General features: G+C 49.3%; 1 protein-coding gene across 6 annotated transcripts in view; it reads left to right on the top strand.

Annotated features, from left to right (window-relative positions):
- The first annotated feature begins 2,663 nt into the window (after window positions 1-2,663).
- GATA3 (GATA binding protein 3) overlaps window positions 2,664-22,954 on the top strand; it is a 34,929-nt gene continuing 14,638 nt past the window's right edge. The window contains exons 1-4 of one of the 6 annotated variants that reach the window (XM_077836792.1): window positions 2,664-2,780; window positions 13,504-13,996; window positions 16,781-17,320; window positions 21,750-21,895. In XM_077836792.1, the coding sequence (XP_077692918.1) occupies window positions 13,756-13,996; window positions 16,781-17,320; window positions 21,750-21,895 (927 nt within the window). In that variant the 5' untranslated portion in view covers window positions 2,664-2,780; window positions 13,504-13,755. Of the gene's footprint in view, window positions 2,781-12,721; window positions 12,942-13,503; window positions 13,997-16,780; window positions 17,321-21,749; window positions 21,896-22,954 lie in introns of those variants that run through there. The other 5 variants (XM_077836818.1, XM_077836809.1, XM_077836800.1 and 2 more) reach the window with 5 other exon arrangements.

Genomic DNA, 22,954 nt, shown 5'->3' with positions numbered 1-22,954 from the left:
TGAGAAGCGACTCCCCTCTGCCGTCCTAATTATCTTTAATTTATCGCCTTCAGTGAATGCGTTCGCTAAAGATAGAATTGGGGGAGCGATCAGGTTACTCGTCACCTTACAAAGAGTCACTTTAGAAAGGGAGATCGCAAATTGCCAGCGTCAGCAGAAAAAAATAACCCAGAGCTAGGAGTGGATTTTTTCCCCCCCGCAAATGATCAATTTATTTATTGATTTATTGAGCCTAGTTTCAGCGGGGGTAAAACCAAACCAAACCAAACCAAACCAAGCCCCCTTCTCTGACTCCCCCCTGCTGGCGTCCAGGCCGGGCACCCTTCGCTTGGCTGATGAGCCAACCGCAGGGCAGGGAAGGTGCATTTTCTGCCCGGTGCCCCAAGGCTTGATCCAAAGCCCGTTGAAATCAATGAGCATATTGCCACGGGCTATCTGCACCAGGGGCCCTGCCATGATGTGATCGCTGCGCGCTGTACAGGGGACAACATCTCCCTTGTAGGCACCGGGTCATTTAGTGAAGTATAGAAGGAAGAGATGACATCGAAACTCAAGTGGAGGGTTCTCCCCCCCCCCCCCCAGCCTTCTATTCTCTGGTACTAAGAGTGAAATATACATCATGGCAAAAAATACAGTCTAGCTGCCCTGGGCTTCCGTTTTAGGGGCAACATTTCCAGGTGATTCCTTAGGAAACGTGTCAGTCCGGCATTCTGTCTTTCTGGACATGCCCGAGGCTTTTCGTCCATGAATAGAGCTCCTTCCACCAACAAAAGAAAAGCATCTCGGGCAGGGGTTTAGCTCTCTGCTGTACGAATACTCTGACGGGAGAATTAACCTTCCTTTCGGTCCTATGCCGCTGCCCTGCCCGATCAGTTGCATCAGGGAGCAGAAATCGGTGGCTTGATTTTAGTTTGGTTTATTCCCTCCTTCCTCCCCCGGCCCCCCAAAGTGAGGTTTGGACGGTAGCGCCATAAAACGTGCCCCAGGAAAATGGCCCGGTGGTCTCCGTTCTCAGTCCGATTTGGACCCTCACTTCAGTCTCGATTTAAACTACGCCCCAGCTACGCGATCGAAAGCGTTACAGCTGGATCGCCCGGACAGACCCGCCGTTTGTCTTCCTGTCACCAAAGCTGTGTACGGACTACCAAGGTGTAAACGATTCTCCCCCACTTCCCCCCCCCCCCCAGTTCGGCGAAATAGAAACGATTCTACCCAGGATCTTTCGGGAAGCGCCAGATTGAAACAGACACGTGCTGGTTCCTGACTGTCCGAAGGTTTAGGGTTAACATTAGCACGTTCCGTATCTCCCCGAACTAGGAGGGCATGGAAGTGGGCTCTTGCCGTGGGTTATTGCTGTCCAACAACTGCATCAGTGAAGGAAGATTTCACAGCCAGGCTGCCCCTCTGCGTTAGCTCCTTGCTGCTCTCTGGGCACGGAGAGCCCACGGTTACTTTTGAAATGCGGCCACTGGCTTAGAAGTGGGGTGTTTTCCTAGGCACGATTCACGCAAAGGGTGCTTTCCCCGCGTCCCCCTTTCAGAGCTGCATTCAGATCAAGAGCTCTTTAATTTCGTTTTGTTTTTGGTCTTGTACAAACTAACTGGCACAAGAACAGAGGTGTATTTAACCACACACACACACACACACGGTGTTTAAAAATCACCAGCGACGGCATTTGACTGTATCATTCCGGGGAAGGGAAAATAGGTGATTTTTTGCGTCTTTTAAAGCGTACACAGTTTAATTTCCTGGGTGCAGGGCCCGACTCAGAAATTGTCAGCCCTTCTCTGCTGGGGACGGGGCTGAATCCGGCCCTGTTGCGTTTTAGGAAGGTCAGCACCGGATTTTTGACGACGGCTGGTGGATCTCACCTCCCGGGAGCAAGAACTTGAGCAAGTCTCTTTCCCGCTGTGAACAGTCTTCACTGCCGGTGGGATCCAGGTCTAATTAAAAATCCGCCATCGTGTGAGTGAGAGTTTTCTCTGCAGAGTTGTGTGTTTGTGACTTTGCGTGAAAGTGTGTGTTTTGTCTTCGGGTCTTTGTGTCTGGGTGGGAGTTGTCTCCACAGAGCTGTGTGTGTGTGGATTTTCTCGGCAGATCTCCATGTATGAGCGTGTTAGAGGGTTTGTGTTTTCTCTCTAGTTCTCTGCGACACAAGAGTTTTCTCTCCAGATCTGTGCGTGTTTATTTGCTCTCCAGACGTTTGACTCACGCACTAAAGTGTCTCACAAAAGCCAAAAACAAACAAACAAACAAACAACAGGAATCAACGCGGTGTTACCGCTTTTCCTCGAAAGCTTTTGATCTCAATGGAACGAACCCCGGTCGTATTTATACCGACTGTATCCTTAAAACAAAACAAAAGAAAACACCTTTACAGGCGTTATAGGCAACGACCATCGTGCCTGGCACGGGTTACACCCCGTTCCAGTCGACTTCCAGCCCCAGTACCTGCTCTTCCCCCCACCCTCCCTTCCCCCCGTCCCATGTGATTCGCAGGCTGGGTGTGTAATGGCATGCCCATCATATTTCTCTCACTCTTTCTCTGCCCTTTTCCAACCCGGAAGAGCTCTGATCTTCTAGACAGCCAGGAGGAGGAGAGGAGGAGGTCAGAGATTTGGGTGGGTGTTCGGAGGATGTGGATCACCCACGTTTTACTTCTCGCTGGAAGCTCGAGAGATGCCATCGGCCTCAGCAGCTGCCGGAGCAGTCGAGTCTGTCTGTCATTGCCGCCTTTAGATCGTCAGCAGATCAGGACAAAATAAGAAGCAGCTGCCCAGGTCAGTGAATATTGAGGTTCTCCCCCCCTCCTCCCCCCACTCTCACTCTTTCCCGTCTCCACGTGGAGAGAATTAGAAGGGATCTCGGCTCCAAGCGGGCAGCAGACGCTGGCTGAAATGTAACACGACCCCACTCTTATTTGTCTTCAGTCGCTGGAGCTATTTGGATGTTTCTCAGTGACCTTGGGGGAAGACCCAGCTTGCCAGAGAGCTTGTTACCTCTGAAAGCTAGAGCTGAGGGGTGGGGCGTGGGGGGAAAGCATTGGAAGAGGTTGACAACAACTGCTTTGCCTATGGGTGCTGGGTAGCCGGGGACAGGGCTGCTTTCACAGATGGCACCGCACATCTGCGTGTGTAGACGGAGGAGATGAGAGAAGAAGCGTTTAGGCGTGTCTACTGTGTTGTGTATTATAGTTGTGTGGGTAATGATATTAGACGGATATGTCTGCTAGAATGTAATTAATCAACGAGCGAATCGGTGTATACACGCTCTCCCCTAAATATAGATCATTCTTTTTGTATCTAATCTCTCCCTCTCTCACACACTTGCATGTATTCGGTAGCAAATACAAGTGCACCTACATATAAGTATACCAGGAACAGAAACATATAACCTACCTCTGTCACACATCTGCATGTGCGTACGCACACAATCCTACACTGCTTTCTACCAGACTGCATCAGAGCACACTTCACCCAGTCACCCAGCAATCTCCTTGGCTGTATTCTGAGCGCAGCGTTGATCCATTTAGAGCCGGCTTTCTATGTAATCTGGTTTCTAAAGAACGGGAAATGGTCTGGCTGGACGTGTCCGGCTGTTTTAAGACAGGTTTCTTGAAGGGACTGGTACCTGTATAATGGAGAATGATGATTTCACTACATCCTAAGGCGTGTCTGGATCCCTCCTACCTCTTCCCCCCCCCCCCAAAACTTGCCATCCGCTAGATCATGTAGGGTATTTAAACTAGTAATTGGGTGCCTTGGAAATGTATTTGAGTGTTAAGAAATGAGCATTAGCTGTAATTGAGCTCATTCAAAAATGTCAGCTCCTCTTACCTTCATTTGTCCATAAATAGGAGCGGGAGCATTAGGTGATGGGTTTTACTGTAACCGGATAATTAATACTCATTGGATATACTTGTTTTCTTCATTATTTATGGGCGGCAGTTGTAAAGCTAGGTAGCCCGGGTCTTTTATGTAAGGCTCGTGTCATTTGGTCTGGGGTGTGTGTGTGTGTATTTCAAGTTGTAGACCTGTATTTGTGTGTCCCCGAGAGAATGTGAAGTTTGTGTATTTCGAGGTTTATGCCTTTGTGTGTGTGTTGTTAGTTAGGATTTGTGTTAATGTGTTTCACTGCGTTACTTAGTATATTAAGTTTGTTTCCATCCGTGTGTTGTGCGAGCCTGGGCATTGTTAGGTATATTTCCCTCTCTGTGTTGTATGAGTTTGTGGTTAGTGTGTGTTGTCATCTGTGTAGTGTGTGAGCTTGTGTGTCTTTCGGTTCCCATGGGGTTTTCGGTTCCCAGGCTGTGTTAGCTTGCGCGTTAGTGTGTAGTTCAATAGGTGGATTGTGTTAACTTGTGTCAGCTTTGTGTTGTGTTAGCGTGTACGTGCTTGCAGACTGTGTGTTCGTGTTTCAGTCTCCGTGTTAAGTTGTGTGGTAGGGGGACAGAATCGATCCAATTAAAATCAAATGTTCTCAAGAGCCCCTAAAAGGCCCAAAAAGAGCTTAGGAGAGTCGCTGTTTAGCCACCAGTCAGAGATCACTTCGCAGCAATGACCGGCCTCGAAAACTACGGATTTATCTGGCAAACGCTCGCTTCTGTCTGGGAGATTTTAGAGAGGAAAAGCCCTACTGTGAGGGCAGATAATGTGTCTTCAGTCTGACAATCCCCTTTAGATCCAGCGTCCCACCGAACAGGGAAAGCGATGGAATATCACACGACAAAATAGCTGGTGTAAATGTCTCGTTTTCTTAGATTCCCCTGACTCGATCTACCTTCGTGAGATGGGGGAAATAAAACGATCCATCCGCAGCGAGGTTACATTCAGCAAAGGGCAAATTAAACCAGATTTCGGCTTCTGTTTTCGTGAAAAAAAAACATGAACCCATTCGCTGCATCGAGGTGTATAATGTATGATGTGAATGCACCGTGTGTCGTGCGGTGTCTGCAGTTTTTTGTATGTCACACGAAAATACACACCCAGGGTACAGAATACATATGCATGAAGGGACAGCGGGATTTATTTTAGGGAATGCATCATTTAGTTTAGGGGATACACACAGATCTTGATTCCCTTCCAGTAGCGAGAATGAGACATTCCTTAAAAGAAGGTCACTTCCATTGTTATTCAGAACGCTCTGCTCAGTAAAGGGAAAAGAGAAATGTTTTCACCCCCACAAGGAAATTTTGCTGTTAATTCATTCACTCCCCCTGCCCTGGCGTCTTCCCTTGGTGTATTTTCATTGTGTTTTACTTTGTTACGGGCCTCTGGCCAGAGGCAAGGCTGACAAATGTTTTTTTTTTTTTTAAAGGCTTTAAACCTGGTTATAGTTTCATTCGTAGCCATTTTGTGGGACTCCCCGGGTAAATAAAGTGTCGTTTGGGATTAAAAACCAGCTGGTTTACCAGCTGCCCTCAAGATTCGTTTAAATTCGCCTTTGAATCTACCGGTCAAAATTGTCCCATGCGATGAAGGATGGATAGGCGCTAAATGCACCCTTACCCACGTAGACTTCCTTTAGGGTGGAGGGGGCAGAGAATATTTTTGGCTGCTTGAAAAGAAGCGAGGAATTCCTACCTAGAGGTGAGCGTTCACTCCTTTCAAGGCGAATGTAGCGGTGGGTTTAAGCAGGACTGGTTTATAAATTAACTTCTTCAACTCTCGGCGTTAAAATCAATCGGATGGGGTTGGGGGGGGGGAAATAGATTTTTTTTCTACATCCAAGTGATGATTCGAAGAGAGAAGGTCGCTTTATTTGCCGTAAGACTCTCTGGAACCTGTCCTCAGTGGCAGTGAATTATCTTGCTGTACCCTCGGATTTTTTTCCTCTCTGTCTCCAGACATCTTTCCAAAATACGGACCGATTCGAGTTAAATCTCGAAGCAGCTACGTTTGAAAGATGGGGGGTGTTATCTAATATTATTATAATATTTTTGTGTGTATGTGTCTGATGCTGAAGAAAAAATGGAAGTGGAACTTACCAGGTCGGAGCTTGAAACTGACCTGCATGGACAACAAGCCCTGCTCTGTGTGGGTGTCATCACCCGGCCTAGAGAGGAGCTGGGGGTACCAATAACCCTGACAAGACAGGACACCTCTTCTTTCCCCGAGCTCCTCTCTCTCTGTCTCTGCCGTGCAGTTTGGGAATGTGCAAGGGGCAAGAGGGCGCCTCTGGGACTCGCGGAGCCGGTTTTGATCCTTTCTCGGACCTTGTGTCCTGGGGCAGTAGCCCTTCTCCTCAGCTTCAAAGGGGGAGAGGGGGTTCCCCTCCCGCAAGAAAAGGCCCAACCTCTCCCCCAATTTTCATTCTTGGAATTTGTTTGCTTAGGGCAGATGAGGGGTTTCCCCCTTTCTCCACCCACCCACCTCTCTAGCTGCAATTCGTCTGATTTTTTTTTTTGGGGAGGGGGGAATTAGGGTAAGAGAGGGGAAGGGGAAAGATCACTGGAAACGGGGTAATCAGTCGTTGATCTTTTCTCTCTTTCAGTCTGGTGCGTGTCTGCGCCTTTGTGTTTCCTCCTGATTTGCAAAAGAGGGAGAGAGGTGAAATTATTCGAAAAAACCCCATCGGGCTCCTTTCAGAGCCAAGGGCGTGAGGCAGCACCTCAGTGTCCATTAGGGCAGGCTTGCTTTAAAAATAAAATAAAAAAAAAATAAAACCAAAGAAAAATCCGAACCGAGCAGCGCTTCCTGCTTGTGATTCCCTTTTCACGGATAAAGGGGTTGGGGAGAACAGATCGTTTCTGGCTGATTCATTGCAATAAGGGGGTGGGGGTGGCGTGTGCTGGGGGGGGGGGAGCTTTCGCCTCTCTCGTTCTTTGTTTAAACTCAGAACAGTTCTGCAAATCCAGCCTCGTCCCCATCCATCTCCTTCTCACACACCGGGCTTTAGGGGGTCGATTTGTTTGGCTTTAAGCGGTTGCGGCTTCTGTTGTCTTCATCCTAGGGGGTGACAACGCCGAATTGACATTAGGCTGTTTACACTTCCCCACCCCCGGCGGAGGCTGGAATATGGGGCTCCCCGCTCCCCCCTTTTCCCGGCCCCCCCATCCCCCTTGACGGAGCACAAGTTGTTTTACACGGCAAAAAGTCTTCGGAGCTCTGCCCTGGGCCGTGTCCTTTGCATAACCCTCCGATCGGTAGCCCCAGGCTGTTTAGACAGCTTTACCTGTACTCCTCTCGTCCCCTGTAAAAATCCCAACCCGGCACACGTAATTTAATCCGCTTTCAGTCAACTGTAGTCTAAAGGGGCTGGAGGGGGGCTGCTTCTTCCTTTCCCCGTCCCAAGGAGACGTAGAAATTCGGACCAGGTGCTCGTAATAATGATGGGCACCGAACGAACCCAGCCACAGAGGCTTCGCCTGGGAGAGAGACTTTTCGGGAAAGTGCTCCCCAGCTGTTAACGACTGGATCCCACTCCCCTTCTCAGCCAAGCCGTTCACACGGGTACCGGGACTGGCCTGGCTTTGTTCAGCTAGCTCCAGGCCCGTTGCAGCGGTCCGGCAACCTTCAGAGACCCCGGGTGGCTTTGGGGCGGACATCCCCGGTTGGTTGTGGGGTACTAGAGAAACCTTCCCGAGGGGAGTGTAGGGGTTGTGTTTGCCTGTTTTGTGTGTGACGGACCTTTCCCAGCCAGGGAGCCCTTCTTCCCACCCCCACCCCCCAAAAAACTGCCTCCTTCCCTCCTCCCTCCCGTTCCTGCCTGCCCCAAGCCGCTGTGACTTCTGGCTCCTTCTCGCTCTCTCAGCTGGAAAAGATCTACAGACCGCCCTGCATGATCTCAGCGCCACGTCCCTCACCTTCAAATCGAATTAACCGCCCCCCCGCGCCGCAACCCCTATTGTTTTTTTGCTAATTGCTCCAACAATGGGTCCCTGTTAGAACCGAGCTGTCAATTAAAGCCCCTGCTGGGGTGGGAGGAATTATGTCAACTACACCGTGCTCAGCTGGACAAGGAGGGGGAAGGAACAGCCCGGGCTGAGCTGAGCCGCCTGTACTGTCCGGATAGACGCATAGGGAACCCTAACTCTCTTTAGCTCCCCAGGAATTATAAGGCTGATGTTCAGATTCAGGGAGCCACCATCGGTAAATAGATTGCCATGCCATTATCACTGCTGTTATTTTGGTATTTAGGCTGCTCTTAAACTCTATCCCCGGACTGTTTGAGGAGGATTGAGGACTAATGAAGAAATACTTCGCTAGTATTTTCTGCATATTAAGGACCAATACACATGTCATCCGAGGTGTTTGCTTTCAATCCACAAGCCCCAAATCTCCGGGATTCTTTTGATCACATTTTGTCGTCGTCGTCTTCCCCCCCCCCCCCGCCCCCGTCTCAAGAGTTGCACAGAAAATTCGACGTTAAAGTGAAGGCTGTGACAGATTTGTAACACAAGGGTTGGGGATGCAGGTGGAATTAGTCCAGGGTCCTTTACAAAGCAGAGTTCAGTCGAAGAGCTATAGTAGTTAGATTTGTTAGGCCATTCCAGTCCATGCCCTAATCAGTGTCAGATTGTTCCATAAACTGCATATTTTCAGTTCTACCCTCGTGCCGGATATGATCCATATTTGCCCTAATGCACATATTTATGTTTTTGCAGCAAATTGAAACATTTCTTCTCCATTTCTCCTCCAAATCACTTATGTAAACAAGTTTAATGATCGCCCAAGGCTCCCAGAAACACAAGTTTTCTTTGCTGGGATTAGCAACTTTAGGATTTCTACATGAATATTCCTTTTTACTGTCTCTCTGCACGCCTGCGAATTTATGTGGGCTTGGCTATAACTCTTTCCAAATACAGTTTTATCTCACCTAACCTGTCACGGCATCGTAACATCTGCGCTTTGAAAACACTGATCTTATTACGATGATCATCTTAATTCACTTTTTTGGGGGGAGGGGTTTTTAAATGTCCAACGCAATCTGCTCTAGAAATCTCCTGTTTCCCTCCGGGGCTTTCGGTCTGTATAAGGGGAGGGGGTCTTCATAAAATGTTCCTTGTCTCATCATGAGACCCACTGCAACGTTGGACAGTCAGAGGGGGGAGAAGGGGCTGCCTTTGAAATGACCCTCTGCCCGCCTCCTCCGCTAAAAAAGAGAATTTCCCTGGAAATTGATGGAGCCCGGCAGGATTCCCCCTCCTATGATCGCTTTAAGCAATACATAATGACATTAAGTAAAAAAGGAACATCCAAGTAGAATCCCTCTTACCTATAGGAGACTGGGGAGAGAGAGACTACGCTTTTTGCAGCATCCACTCTCCGATGGTGAAATTGCTAATGCAGAGAACAGGCTAAGGTGCAGCAAGGGAACCCGAGAGGCCAGCAAATGTTACAGGCTGGGGGTGGGTGGGGGGGGGAATCCTGCACATGTGCCCCCTCCATCCCAGTCCGGGGTGGGGGTGGGGGGGAGAAGAAGCGGGGATAGAGAGTGAGCAGGAGGAAAAGGGAATCGTGTGGACACACTGACACCGTTACTCTCTCTAAGCATTGAAGAGTTGGTCCAAACCTAATGCGTCTCAGATTAATTAGTGCACGGCGCTCCTTGAGCGCCCGGTTCTTGGCGTGTGTGTGTGTAAGCCCCCCTCCAGCCCCGAGAAGCGCCTCTCTCTCTCTCTCTCTCTCTCTCTCTCTGCAGCCCCTTGCCTGCCTGCCTCTTGCCCTGCTAATGGGCTCCCTGGCACGCTGCATGGCTTCCCCTCGGCAGCATGGCTCTGAGCTCGGCTCCTGACGTCAATGCCCTGTGGCGTCGGCTAGGCTGGCCAGCGAAGGGCAATGCAGAGAGGATCAAAAGAGCAACCTCCCATTTCCCAATTACACACTGTCAATCCAGGAGTCCAAGGGAGGCGGGGGGAGAAGCTGGGAAGCAGACACTGAATACCCCTCCTTGCAGCCCCGGCTCCATTACGCAGAGCATCCCCTTCGAGCGACTCAGCCCCCGGGTGCCTACCTGACTGCTCAGCGCCCTGTGGGCAACAAACAAGCCATGCCAGCGCACCCAGAAATCAAACCTGCTTGCTTGGGCAAAGTGGTAGCACGGTGCTCGGAGCTGTACACTCAGCAGATCCGAATGAGAGCCCGGGAGATGAGCTATTGAGTGATTCGCTCATCTCCTTTTATTGCATTAGTTAAAAGCCCTTGGACTTGTTTATATCCGTGGCCCCCCACCACCTTTTAAATGTCTTGCATCCCCAGAGTTCATGTTCTAACCGGGATGGATAAACCGATATTTATCCGTTTACTCCTGCAAGCACAACAGTTCGGCAGGATGTTTTCTCTGTCTCTACACCTCAGAACTGCCCAACTCAGAAAAGTAACTGAATGTAGGTAGCAATTTATCCGCTAGGAAGAGACCTACAAATTAGAATATATCATTTTTGTAATACAACCAATTCAATTTGCATACGTGCAAACATGTGCATAATAAATGTATTTAACTGTCATGACTATTTCACCATAAAATCTCTCTCTCTCTCTGTCGGCTGTGTGCGGAGCAATTTCCAGTTTGCATAAAAGACTGACTAATTAAAGCTTTGGAGGACTGACATATGCGGAACGATTGTATACCTCTTTTGGTGCTGCTGTGGACCCAATCAATAAGGTGTTGGCCCGCTGGGACAAGGGCCGAGGCTGAAACGTTTTTCAAAGGACGCCGTTTTCCACTTAGCCCGTAGCGCTGGGGAGTGGACTGCGTCGGTCGCCTTTTGCATTAATTAAACGCTCCTCATTGAAATCCTGGGGCGTGTACTCACACAATGGGGCTACATTGCATGATCAATCTGCTGCCCATGTATAGATCCACGTATATATTGTTGCCTGGCACTTTATTTCGCTCACGCCTTTGAGGTCCCCCCGCCCCCCCGCCCCCGCTCCTTCTCCCCGATCCGTGCACGCTTTAATTTAATTATTTATTTACTTGACACTTTGCTATTTTGCAATCTCCTCCGGGGCAGCCATGTAACTTGTTGCACGTTTGAAAAAGCCAGCGCCTGCCTCTGAACCACTAGGGGATGCACTGGCTCAATAGACCGAACGGCCCTCGCCCGTTCGAAAGCTCCCAGCCAATCAGGACAGGCTTTCACAAGCGCCCTCTTCCTGCTCCTTCCTGATTGGTACACCCCTTGCTCCCAGGAGCCAGTCCCTGGCTGGCTCGTCCCGAGCCCTCTTTCACCCACTGAGCTGGCTCTGGGCACTTCGTTTGCATGCTCAGGCCACATGGGTCGTAATGGGGCATTAATGTTTTCATTATTGTTCGTGCCGGCGGTGGAAATGAAAGTGGTCAGATGAGCGCTGAGAAAGCAGGGACTTTCTCTTTCTCGCCGGTGGAGTTTGAGACCCAGAAAGGAGATCGCAGCAGGCACGTTCAGCTGCAACTCTGTAGCTTGGTTTCACGACCAGAAAACAAACAAACAGAGCAAAAGCAAACAGACAAACAAGAAAACCACAAAAACAAAAAACGAACAAAAAAACCCCAACAGCCCCCCCCCCCAACCTCCCCCTTCCCCGCGCCTGCTTCACTATTTTAATGGTACTGTAGGTTAAACTACGTTCTGCTTGAGCTTTGTTTCGTGGATCTCTTTTTCTTCTCAGCTGAATGGAATCGGGTGTAATAAAGGAACACCTCCAAAAGCATGGGTATTTCTGAAATAATGTTTCTTCACGTTGTTCCAGGACGTTGACACATTTCAGGAACAAACACTCTCTCACACACGTTCTAAAGTACAACTGTCCCCCCAGATTAGCCCTACTTGGAATTAACTAATTGACCTGGAAGGGGTAATGCTTTAAAATGATACATTAGTATCTGAGACATGCATCCGATGAAGTGAGCCGTAGCTCACCAAAGCTTATGCTCAAATAAATTGGGTAGTCTCTAAGACGCCACAGGTACTCCTGTTCTTTTTGCGGATACAGATTAACGGGGCTGCTACTCTGAAATTTGACTGTGAATGGCTAGCCAGCTACAAAAGCAGTTTCTCTTCCCTTGGTTTTCACACCTCAACTGCTAGAAGAGGGCCTCAGCCTCCCTGATTGAACTAACCTTGTTATCCCTAGCCTGATTCTTGCTTGCATATTTATACCTGCCGCTGGAAATTTCCACTCCATGCATCCCAGGAAGTGGGTATTCACCCAGGAAAGCTTATGCTCCAACACCTCTGTTAGTCTATAAGGTGCCGCAGGACTCTTTGCCGCTTTGACAAAGAATGTAGAGTTCCCCACCTATCCTTCACCTGCTCTCTGAAACTCTTCCGACAGTGGCCTGAAGTCACCATAGAAAATAATGTCTTGACGGCCGGGTTGTGTCTTCAGTTTCTGTGTCTCTCCGGAACAAAGTAAGTAAGTAAGAGTAGGGCTGGCGCATAGGAATGAAAGAAAATAATAATAATTAATAACATAATATAATGAGACACGCGTGCCAATTGGATGCGCCCTTAATGACATTTCTGTGTAATGCGCATTAGAATAGTCTCCCCCTTAAAAAGTGGTGTTAAGGCTTTCTCCGCATTTCCAGCCTAACGAGGCGATGCTTTCAAAGACTTTCCGGTCACGGGGGGGAAGGAATATTGGGGGCGGGGGGGGGGGGGGCGAAAGTAGAACGGAGTAAATCTGGGTTGCCGTTTCCTTGTGTTTCGTGCCCTGTCCCCTCCTTATCCCATGACAGGCTCCTCCCACTCCGGGCTGATGACAGTAGAACCTCCTTAAGTTGCGTCTCGCCACAGCTGTCTGTGAGCATTGAGCCGGCTGGCGCCACCCTGCTCCTTTCAGAAAGAATGCCTTCCCTGTAAAAAAAAAAAAAAAAAAAAAAGAAAGGGGGGGGGGGAAGGACAGAGAGAGAGACAGAGAGAGAGAGAGAGAGAGAGAGAGAGAGCACAATCTGATCTCATCAAGCAGTTTCAACTTCATCTCTCCTGGGTCACATACTCCTTCTCCACCAAGGTTTGTGCTGAATTTCTTTCTTTCTTTCTTTCTTTCTTTCTTTCTTTCTTTCTTTCTTTCTTTCTTTCTTTCTTTCTTTCTTTCTTTCTTTCTTTCTTTCTTTCTTTCGATTGCACAATAATGAATAAAAGCCCTGAAAAACGCTTCGGGCTCTCCGAGGCAGCAGTTTGCACCCGCTTCTAGGTAGGCGCATCGCTGGCGAAACTGACCAAACATTTACCAAAAAAAAAAAAAAAAAAAAAAAAAAGAAAGAAAGAAGGAAAGAAAGAAAAGAGAGGAAAAGGGCCGCCGCCGCTGCAGGCGCCCCCAGCAACGCCTGCGCCTGTAACTCTGGTCGATTTCATTCCCCCGCTGCACAGAGATCGAAAGAGAAAGAGAGCTTGTGTGTCCTAGTCGGATAGGTGGGTCGAGTGCTTAGGACAATAGGTGGACTTTCAAAGATCGCTGTTTGTGGAGGGGCTTGTTTTCGCTTGCCTAAAAGTCTGGTGATGAAGCCCAGAAGTGCTCAAACACGTTTCGCTCTCTCTCTTGCTCGTTCCCCCTTTCCTCTCTCTCACTGCAGGTGATCAAAGAAGAGAAACCTCTGCAAAGAGCGGAAGATACTGTTGGGATCTCGCTTCTTAGATTTTTTGTTTGTTTTCCCTACTCTTCTTGTCATCTTTTTGGAATCGCTTATTATTATCATTTTATTTTTATTTTTTTTAAACCCGACAACATCTCTCTGTTATATATCAACCCGCCGCCTACCCTCCCGCGGCAAGTCTGCCCAGTTTGGGGAGGAGGAGGAGAGACAGCCCCGCACCGAGAGAGCGCGATGGAGGTGACTACCGACCAGCCGCGGTGGGTGAGCCACCATCACCCCGCGGTGCTGAATGGGCAGCATCCGGACTCACACCACCCAGGGCTCGGCCATTCCTATATGGATCCAACTCAGTACCCGCTGGCCGAGGAGGTGGATGTACTTTTTAACATCGACGGACAAGGCAATCACGTCCCTTCCTACTATGGCAACTCGGTCCGAGCCACGGTGCAGAGGTACCCGCCGGCCCATCACGGTGAGTTCTCCCCTCCCGGGCCCTGGTGTGGGGCCCCCAGCGAGCTGCGCGCAGGTTGGCAGCGGCCAGGCTTTCGTGCCGGAAACAGGACAGCGTTTGTGTGTATCTTCTTATACACCGCTCATTATAAGCAATAGGAGCAGGCAAGCGGTAGCTGTTAGCAACTAACCAGGGCGCCTTGAAGGAAGCCCAGGAACCTGTAACCTGCGCAAATGTCCTCATGTGGCGTAAAACGCGTGCATGGCCTTTTGGTGTGGGCCTGTGACTAGCTATAGAGTATAGATAAATCCTAAGCAGCCGATGTATTCCTCCAGCCAACGAATACAGTACAAACCCCAGCCATCGCTGGCAAAACGATGCCACTACTGAATTTCTGAGTTGGCTTGTCCCAAATAAGCGCTAAAGAAAAAAGTACTGGATGCAAGTCTTTCCCACCGCCCCAACAAGTAAACTCCAGGGGGATCTGGTTTTCAGTGTTATTTTGCCTTTCCAGTAGAATTCTTTGTAGCATTATCAGTTACTGTTAGGGGAGGGGGGATGGGTGTGTTCAGGGCTGGGATGTTAAATTCACCCTTGATGGGAAAATAATAGATTTGATAGGAAAGCCTGGTTTTCTGGTCTTGTGCCACATTATAGTGTGTTTTATACATTATTGTACGTGTACTTATACATCACGTGTTGCGTTATGATCCATCACATACATGTAATTATGTATGTAGCTATATATAATGTGAATGTAATGGGAATTTACTATCTATATCATAATTCAAACACATAGCCTCACACACAGCTATCCCGAGGAGACACATGTACTGTTTTTACGGGGCCTAAATACGTTTCAAGATGAATCTTTTCCTGCCCCCCCTCCCCCGTTTAAAAAAAATTATTAAAGCGATTCAGCTCGTAGCGCTGGAGTCTTCTTTCGGATTAAAAGGCAGGGCATAACCTTATAAACCTGGGAGCGATCCCAGTTGTGGCGCACTCTGCAGGAACCCTAGGTCTGAAATAAATTAGAAAAAAAACCCCCACCCTAAAATAAAACAAAATTGAATGGAAAAGGGATGACCGTTTGGGCATCGGCGCTAATCCGGATTCACTGATCAGCGCACAGGACCTCAGCTACTTGTTGAGTGAGCATTGATCGCTGTTCAGTAAATGCATTGTTCCGCTTTTAGACTCTTTAAGATAATTATTGCTAAGGATCAGCAGCTTTTATTCTCTCCCCCTCCCAATTTATCAGCAGAAAGTGGAAATGCGGTCTTTCGGGTGTAGCCCGAATATTATTTACTATGTTACTTCCTGGATAAGATAATGAATGTTGACCCTTCCTGTTCATATAACCCACCTCCCCTTCCTTTAGCACATTGACTTTCAGTATTGTTCACAAATGGCTAACATGATAAGAACCCTGGGACACATGCACAGAGATCATATATATATATATAGAGAGAGAGCACATATATCACTCTAGCTAGCGATCTGTGTCTCTAAATATCTGTATCTATTTCGATCTCTGTAGCTTTTTATATTTACAATGATCAGGATAGCTAGCTATAGATTTGAATGCCTCCGTAGAGATCAATATATCGTTAGAAATATCACAAGAAGCATAACCTGGCTGCTGTCCTGGGGTTCAATATGTTTTCCGTCCTATTTTTAAAAAAATAATAATGTAAATTTCATTAAGCGGTTTTTTTTTTTGCAATCACATAAAAGGATAAAATGGTCAAAGGAAACTGCAAAAATCCAGAGTAGCAGCCGTGTTAGTCTGTATCCGCAAAAAGAACAGGAGGACTTGTGGCACTTTAGAGACTAAACAATTTATTTGAGCATAAGCTTTGGTGAGCTACAGCTCATCTCCCCACTTGTATTTTCCACTGCATGCATCCGATGAAGTGAGCTGTAGCTCAGGAAAGCTTGTGCTCAAATAAATTGGTTAGTCTCTAAGGTGCCACAAGTCCTCCTTTTCTTTTTGCAAAAATCCAGTGCAATGTTAGGAAGCCTAGCTGTATATTTTAAGATAAGGTTTGAACATATCTAATGTAAAGATCTTTTGAGACCACTGACACTTTGTGTGTGTGTGATATTGTCCTTATAAAGCTGTCTGAGTCAAACACACACAAACCCATGTGTGAAAACAGACTAATGGTGAAAAGAAAAAAGGTTATTAACACATCACTGTCTTCTCCTGGCTCTCTTCTTGTGGACAAAATATCTCCTTGCCTCCTAGTTCATGGTTACTTAAGTGCAGTGAATGAAGAACCCAATAATAGCTCAGAACTAGCCAGAATGGATTCTCCTCGGAGGGTTTGCAGTTTCATGTGGGATCTTCACTGGCGAGGCCTTGTACGATTGATTGGAGAGGGAAATTTACTAAGGGCTTGACAAATCCGAAGACTTGACTCCCTTTTGCCCTCCAGCCAACCACACCTGAGCACCACTCTGGGCCTCGATCCGGCAATAGCTTTTACTTCTAGGCATAGGGCTGATGCCAAAGGGACTAGCCTGGGGGTTACAGTTAAGCCACAGAGTAAGTTTTTGCGGGATCCGGGCCCTACGCTCAGTTTTGCTCAGGCCCGCAGGTTCATAGCTCTTGGTGCCCTGGCTGCTGCCCTTTTCTCTCCTGGTTTGACCCCCGGGAGCAGAGCACTGTGTGGGCTAAGTTTCTTGAGGTTATCACCAGTAGGGCTTAGGTGGGTGACAAGGAGAGCTAGTTTGGGGGTCCTGCATGTGCTGGCCGATCCCGGAGGGAGTGTAACCTGGCCTGCTTCTGTTCTTTCCTAGCAGGGAGCCAGGTGTGTCGCCCACCGCTTCTCCACGGATCTCTCCCTTGGCTGGACGGGAGCAAAGCCCTGGGGAGCCACCACAGCGCGTCTCCTTGGAACCTGAGTCCCTTCTCCAAGACCTCCATCCATCACAGCTCCCCGGGACCCCTCTCCGTCTACCCTCCGGCTTCCTCCTCCACTTTATCCGCCGGCCACTCCAGCCCGCACCTTTTCACCTTCCCTCCGACCCCTCCCAAAGATGTCTCCCCGGATCCCTCCATCTCCACCCCGGGATCCACCGGCTCCAACCGGCAGGACGAGAAGGAATGCATCAAGTACCAGGTGTCCCTGGCGGACACCATGAAGCTGGAGTCCTCTCACTCCCGCAGCAGCATGGCATCGCTAGGCGGGGCCTCCTCTTCCGCTCACCACCCCATCACCACCTACCCGTCCTACGTCCCAGAATATAGCTCTGGACTCTTCCCTCCGAGCAGCCTCCTAGGGGGGTCGCCTACGGGGTTTGGGTGCAAATCGAGACCAAAAGCGCGCTCCAGTACAGGTAGGGTTCTTGGGTTATTAACCCCTGGGATAGGGAGGGGAAATTAGGAGAGGCCCTGAACCTACCTGATCAAGGATCAGCTCTGTACGCAGGCCTACAGACACGCTCCTTCTCTAAAGCTCAGACCCTGGAGAAGGTGTTTTCAATTTTGGGACATATTATATTGGCCTCCCTGCGGGCCAGATCAGCCCCCCCCTCCCATCACAAGCAACACTGAGGGGGGTGGGAGTGGGAAGCCATGTGCAACAGGACTTTGTAATAAACCAAAGGGGTGTGTGTGTGTGAAGGGGGGTGGGGGAAAAGGACGTCCCAGCTGCCCTGCCACACAGTCAGGGTAAAGGCTGTAAAAAGTCCCAGCCGAAGTTTGCATCCCCAGATTAATTCTAGGGCAGCGAATCCGCCTACCAGTTTGTCGACATGAATCTTGGGGGATGCCCCGGTCCCAAGGAAGAGAACCTGAAGGAATTGTACCAGTCCCTTTTGCAGCCCCCAATCCACCCCAAAGCTGCTAAAACCAGGGCCTCTGTAACTGGTGTGCTTGAAGCGGCGGGGATAACAGGGGACTTCAGCTTTATTTTTTTCTCCCGGGGAGCTGTCACAGAACCCAGCACCCTCAGGAAATCGACGTGTACCTATCGGTTCAGTGACTTACTGGGCAAAGAGGCAAACAAACCAGCTAGGATTTATCCACCCCCAAGAGCCCGCTTCCCGGTCTCGTCCCCCCAGCCCAGAAGCCAGTTTGCAGCAGCGTTGGGAAAGCATTCTGCAAAGAGAGTTTTGTTTAGGCTGTCCGGCTGGGGGGTCTCACTCCCAAAGATTTCACGAGCTGGACTTTTAAAACCAATATATCCCATGCTCTCTCCCTCTGTGTGCAGCAGGGCACGATTAGTCAAAACTCCCTCCACTCCCCCTTCCGTGGAGGCTGCCTGGCATGAACGCGATCGGTTTTCAGGGTTTTTCCAGGGTGACATTTACTCTGACTGTCTGGGCAGGGACTGTCTCTATTTAGCTGATATGTTCGAGCTAATCCAATTATTTTCAGACTGCTGCACGCGACAGTTGCATTGTTTATCCAACGCCAGGAACTTTAATAGGGTCCGGATGCGGTTAGAAGTGACAAAAAACCCCAGACCTGCATGTTCTGTACATGAAAGCAGACGGGGGTGTGTGTGTGTGAGAGAGAGAGATGGAGTGAAACAAAAGAGAGGGAAAGAGAATAGAACAGCAAGAGGAACTTACTAGTGATGTCCAGTGTTAAGGGGAACAAACTGATCAGTGTATCAAGGAAAACGAATGGACTGTGTGGGGAACCAAGTCCGGGGCATTCTTGTCTTGATTTTAGACAGCCCATGCGCCTCCTGCCTTTTCTGAAAGGCGAGCCCCCAGCCCTAAAACCCGGACCGGCAGGTTAGGAAAGAGGGTGTCCAGTAGATGGTGGAGAGGTGGCGTTTGCAGCAGCAGCCGTGCCCCAAACAGCCTGCCCGGTGTGTGCGCCCGGCCAGTCATTTCCAAAGCTCCCCAAAGTGTTGTTGGCTTGTTTGTTTTTGTTTTCCCCCTGCTGCCACTCTCTGTTACTTCTAGAAAGACAGCTGCGGTCTGCATCACCAAAAGCAGCGCTGGCTTTGTGGTGGGGTTGCCATTTCAACCTCAGCTAGCTGGGAAGCCGGGGAGGTGGGTGGGCAAAGGGACTGGAGGTGTCGCAGGTGAAGGAGGGAGAAACGGCTGCTACCTTTGTGGGGTTTTGCTGTTTGCAAATGCTCTACAACAGGCAGACCAGGCGGCCGCGTTTTGGAAAAACGGTTGAAGTTTGTGGTTAGGGTGCGGATGCCTCTTTCTTTCTTTCTTTCTTTCTTTCTTTCTTTCTTTCTTTCTTTCTTTCTTTCTTTCTTTCTTTCTTTAATGCACGGATTGTAATGGGCCCCAAAGGCACGGTGCCAATCAAATAAACCGGCAGCATCTCCCCGCTGCGCCAGCGGCCCCCCGACCAGCCTGGGTGCTCAGCGGAGGCCGGGAGTGAGTGTCCTTAGAGCAGCGTGTTAGGGAGGGAGAGGGGAGCTCTTTGCATGGGGCTGTTGCCATGTTTAAGGCTGTCGCGCTGTGGTTCTAGTCACCCGGCTGCCTACACAGAGAGAGCCACCCGCCTGGCTCCCGCAGGCCCCGCTTCCAACCCCCCCCGCAGCGGGGCCTCTCCGCCAGCAAACCGCGGAGCGCAAGGGCTGGGACCGGGCATGGGCCCGCGGGCTCGAGCCACGCTCGGATTGTTTGTCTGGAACGTGGCGACGGGCCCTCGAACGCGGTGTAGCCAGGCACGAGTTAATTCCCCCGGGGCGTGTTAGGTGCGGCTAGATTGGAACAGGAGCGCCCTGGCTGGGGGCTGGCCTGAGCTGAGCTCTCGGTCAGACTCATCCCGTTGCAGTGCATAGGACTAGTCACATATGCAAATGCTACGGGGACCGGCCTCCCTTTTCCCGGGGGCAGAACCCCCTTCACACACACCAAGGGCGGGCTGGCTCCTGCCCCTTTCTGGGTCTGTTGTTCGGATGGCAGGATCGGACCCCTCCTTTATGATGAACCCGAAGCGTTTCGTTTTGAAATCGAAGGCTTATTAAAGCAGGCCGGGGCTCAGCTCGCAAGCAGCTGGGAGGTTTATAAACGAGCTCTTCTTTTCTTTCAAAGAAGGAAGGGAAATGAATTGTTTCCGTGCGGGAGGATGGGTCCTGTACTGGTAGGGGCTGGGTTGGTTCAACAAAGCACTGTAGCACAAAACCCACTCCTGTGACTGTAGCAAGAACCCATATATTTCCTGTTCCCAAATGCCTAAAAGTAAGCTTTGGGCCATAACCCTTCTATGTGCAGCGATCAGCTTTGATCCTCCTAGTGTTTGCTCCCTGAGTACATTTATTAGTTTGTAGGTGATCATCTTTAACCAAACTAATAAGCATAAGCACCAGGATATTTTATTATTGAAAGCTCTGGGGATGTGCAGCTAGATTTAAAAATGGTTTGCCTGAACCAAAGCCTACTGTTTGTTGTCACAATTTCAGCCTGTCTTTAGCTCGGTGGGGAAAAAGGATGCAATGCAGACTATAGGCCAGGGCAACGGTAAAGGTACTGCCTATTTAGGTTAAACAATTGGCAATAGTACAGGATCAAACTTAAAATAGTAGACAGCCGACAACCTCTTTTCCTTCCCCGCTTCAGAAAGAAAGGAATTGGAAAGCAGTGGTAAACACCCATTTTTTCATGCTTTATGTGTATAAAAAGATCTTCTATACTTTCCACAGTATGCATCCTATGAAGTGAGCTGTAGCTCACGAAAGCTTATGCTCAAATAAATTGGTTAGTCTCTAAGGTGCCACAAGGACTCCTTTTCTTCTTGAGAAAACAAAATATTTTAGATCCACAGCACTGGCCCCATATGTGTGTCGCAGAGTCCCTTAAGTATCTCTGTTGGAAGACTTAATTAAAAGCCTCATCAACAGATGAGAGTGACAATGCACCTGTGTGGGTGAGGCACCAAATCTGAGTTTGTTTTCGGTTTGTTTTCCACCAGTCGAGTGAAATACTCTCCCTGTTAATTGAATACACCAGAAATCGACCAAATCTCTCCCTTCGCTGAACCGGTTGCTGATGCTTTTGCTTTGCTGCCTGACTTAATAGAAAACACAGCCCTCTAGGAACTCTTCATAGGCAGCGCAAGGGCTGGGCTAGGGCTTTCATTCAGACTTTAAAGATCGATTGGTGGTGTCAAGCCAAATCGATGCGATTTGGCTGGTGCCCTAACTCATTGGACGATACCAAAGACTTCTGAGCTGCCCGCTGAGGCAAGGGAGTTAGGAATTCTATGGAGCCTTTATTCAGAGTAGCACTTTGCGGGCAGGACTAGCTTCATTAACTTCAATGGAACCACTCCCTAAGTAAGGGCTACTACTGTGAGTAAGGGTTCCAGGCTGGGCCCCCTGTGGCTTGATCTCCTGTGGATATTAGTGTGTGTCCTTACGGGTGGGAGAAGCAGTCCCATGTAACTCATTGCAGCTGGTGCTAGCCAGTCCTGCAGGATCAGGCCGCAATGTATTTCCCTTGCTAACTGTAATGCTCTCTGTGCAGGCTCGTGTACAGTTTCCCGCAGCTCAGAGGAAACGAGCCAGGGGCTGAGCCTGCCTCCACTGATGGGGAGGGTGGGGAAGGATCGGGCCCCTAAAGCTTTGGGGCTGTAGTTTGTTTGGGCACCAGAACGACAACGTGTGTGTGAACTAATGAACAAGCAGCCCTGCCCACGAGCTGGCTTTGCAGAGGGCTTGGGGGGAAGGCGACGCTTGGGGGAGAGGGGGCTGAGCCAGATCGAAGGCCTTTCACACTTGTCCCCCGCCCCTCCCCCGCCCTCCCCCTTTGCTTTCCATAAGTGAACTGTGTGCCCTCTTGTTTCCAGAAGGCAGGGAGTGTGTAAATTGTGGCGCTACCTCAACCCCCCTGTGGAGGAGAGATGGCACCGGGCATTATCTGTGTAACGCCTGTGGACTCTATCACAAAATGAACGGGCAGAACCGGCCCCTGATTAAGCCCAAGAGAAGGCTGGTAAGTCCCCCCTTTCCAGAGCGTCGAGCCAGACAGCACTAACTTTCTGTCGTTGTTGTGCTTGATTTCCTCAGCCCAGGATGGCGAGCTTTCTGCAGGGAAAGGGCAGGAGAGCCCACAGACATGTCAGTCTGTACTGAAGAGGGGTTTTAAAGTACGAGCTATAGAGAGACTCTCAGCCCATCCCCCACATTACACTGTGCCTGCCAAGTTACGTACCTTTTTTTTTTTTTTTTTTTTAATATTTGTGCCTTTACAAATCTCTATCTGTAGGAATTACTTTAAGGGATGCTGAATTTCTTACAAGGGTCTTGGGTGGGGAAGAGCGGCTGGAGGGGAAGTGTGGCAGAGCACAAGGTCTGAGAGGCCTCACCTTGAAAGAGGGAGATTTTGAAACCCGTTTTTTTTTTTTTTTTTTAATTTGAAACCGTCATGGGGGGCGGGCGGGGGGAATTTGTGCCTTTCTTTCTCCTCCACCCACGCGGGATTACAGGGACAGCTGGGTTTTAAAGGAACACAGGGACTTATCCTTTCCTTCCCTACCTTTCTGACCTCAAAAGAGTGTCCAAGTTTATTTATTGCGGTATTTAGGATGGAGCATGTCACTCACTATGGTCAATTTACGCTGATTGGACAAGAGATCGCCTTGGTAATTGGCCCTGATAGATCATAGATTCATAGAGTCTAAGGTCAGAGGGGACCACAGTGATCATCTAGTCTGACCTCCTGGAAAACACAGGCCAGTGAACATCCCCAAAAGAAGTCCCGGGGCAAATCTTATAGAAAAAACATCCGCTCTTGATTTAAAAATTGTCAGTGATGGAGAATCCACCACAAGAATTAGGCCCCAATCCTGCAAAAAACTGCACCCATGCTTAAATTTGGGCCCCATCCTCCAGCACCCTTGCATAGTCATTTGCATCAGTGCAATGTAGGTGTAAAATGCTACTGTTCCGGTCCGGTAGGAGGTTTACACCCACGGGTGTAAATGAGGATGCAGGGTATAGGGCAGTAGCATATCAGAACCTGTGAGTAATCACATTGGAGTGAATGGTGTGT

Source organism: Eretmochelys imbricata, chromosome 1, assembly GCF_965152235.1.
Source record: "Eretmochelys imbricata isolate rEreImb1 chromosome 1, rEreImb1.hap1, whole genome shotgun sequence".
Classification (NCBI taxonomy): domain Eukaryota; kingdom Metazoa; phylum Chordata; order Testudines; family Cheloniidae; genus Eretmochelys; species Eretmochelys imbricata.
Note: the sequence above shows the minus strand (reverse complement) of the source record. Positions and strands in the feature narration are given on the sequence as shown.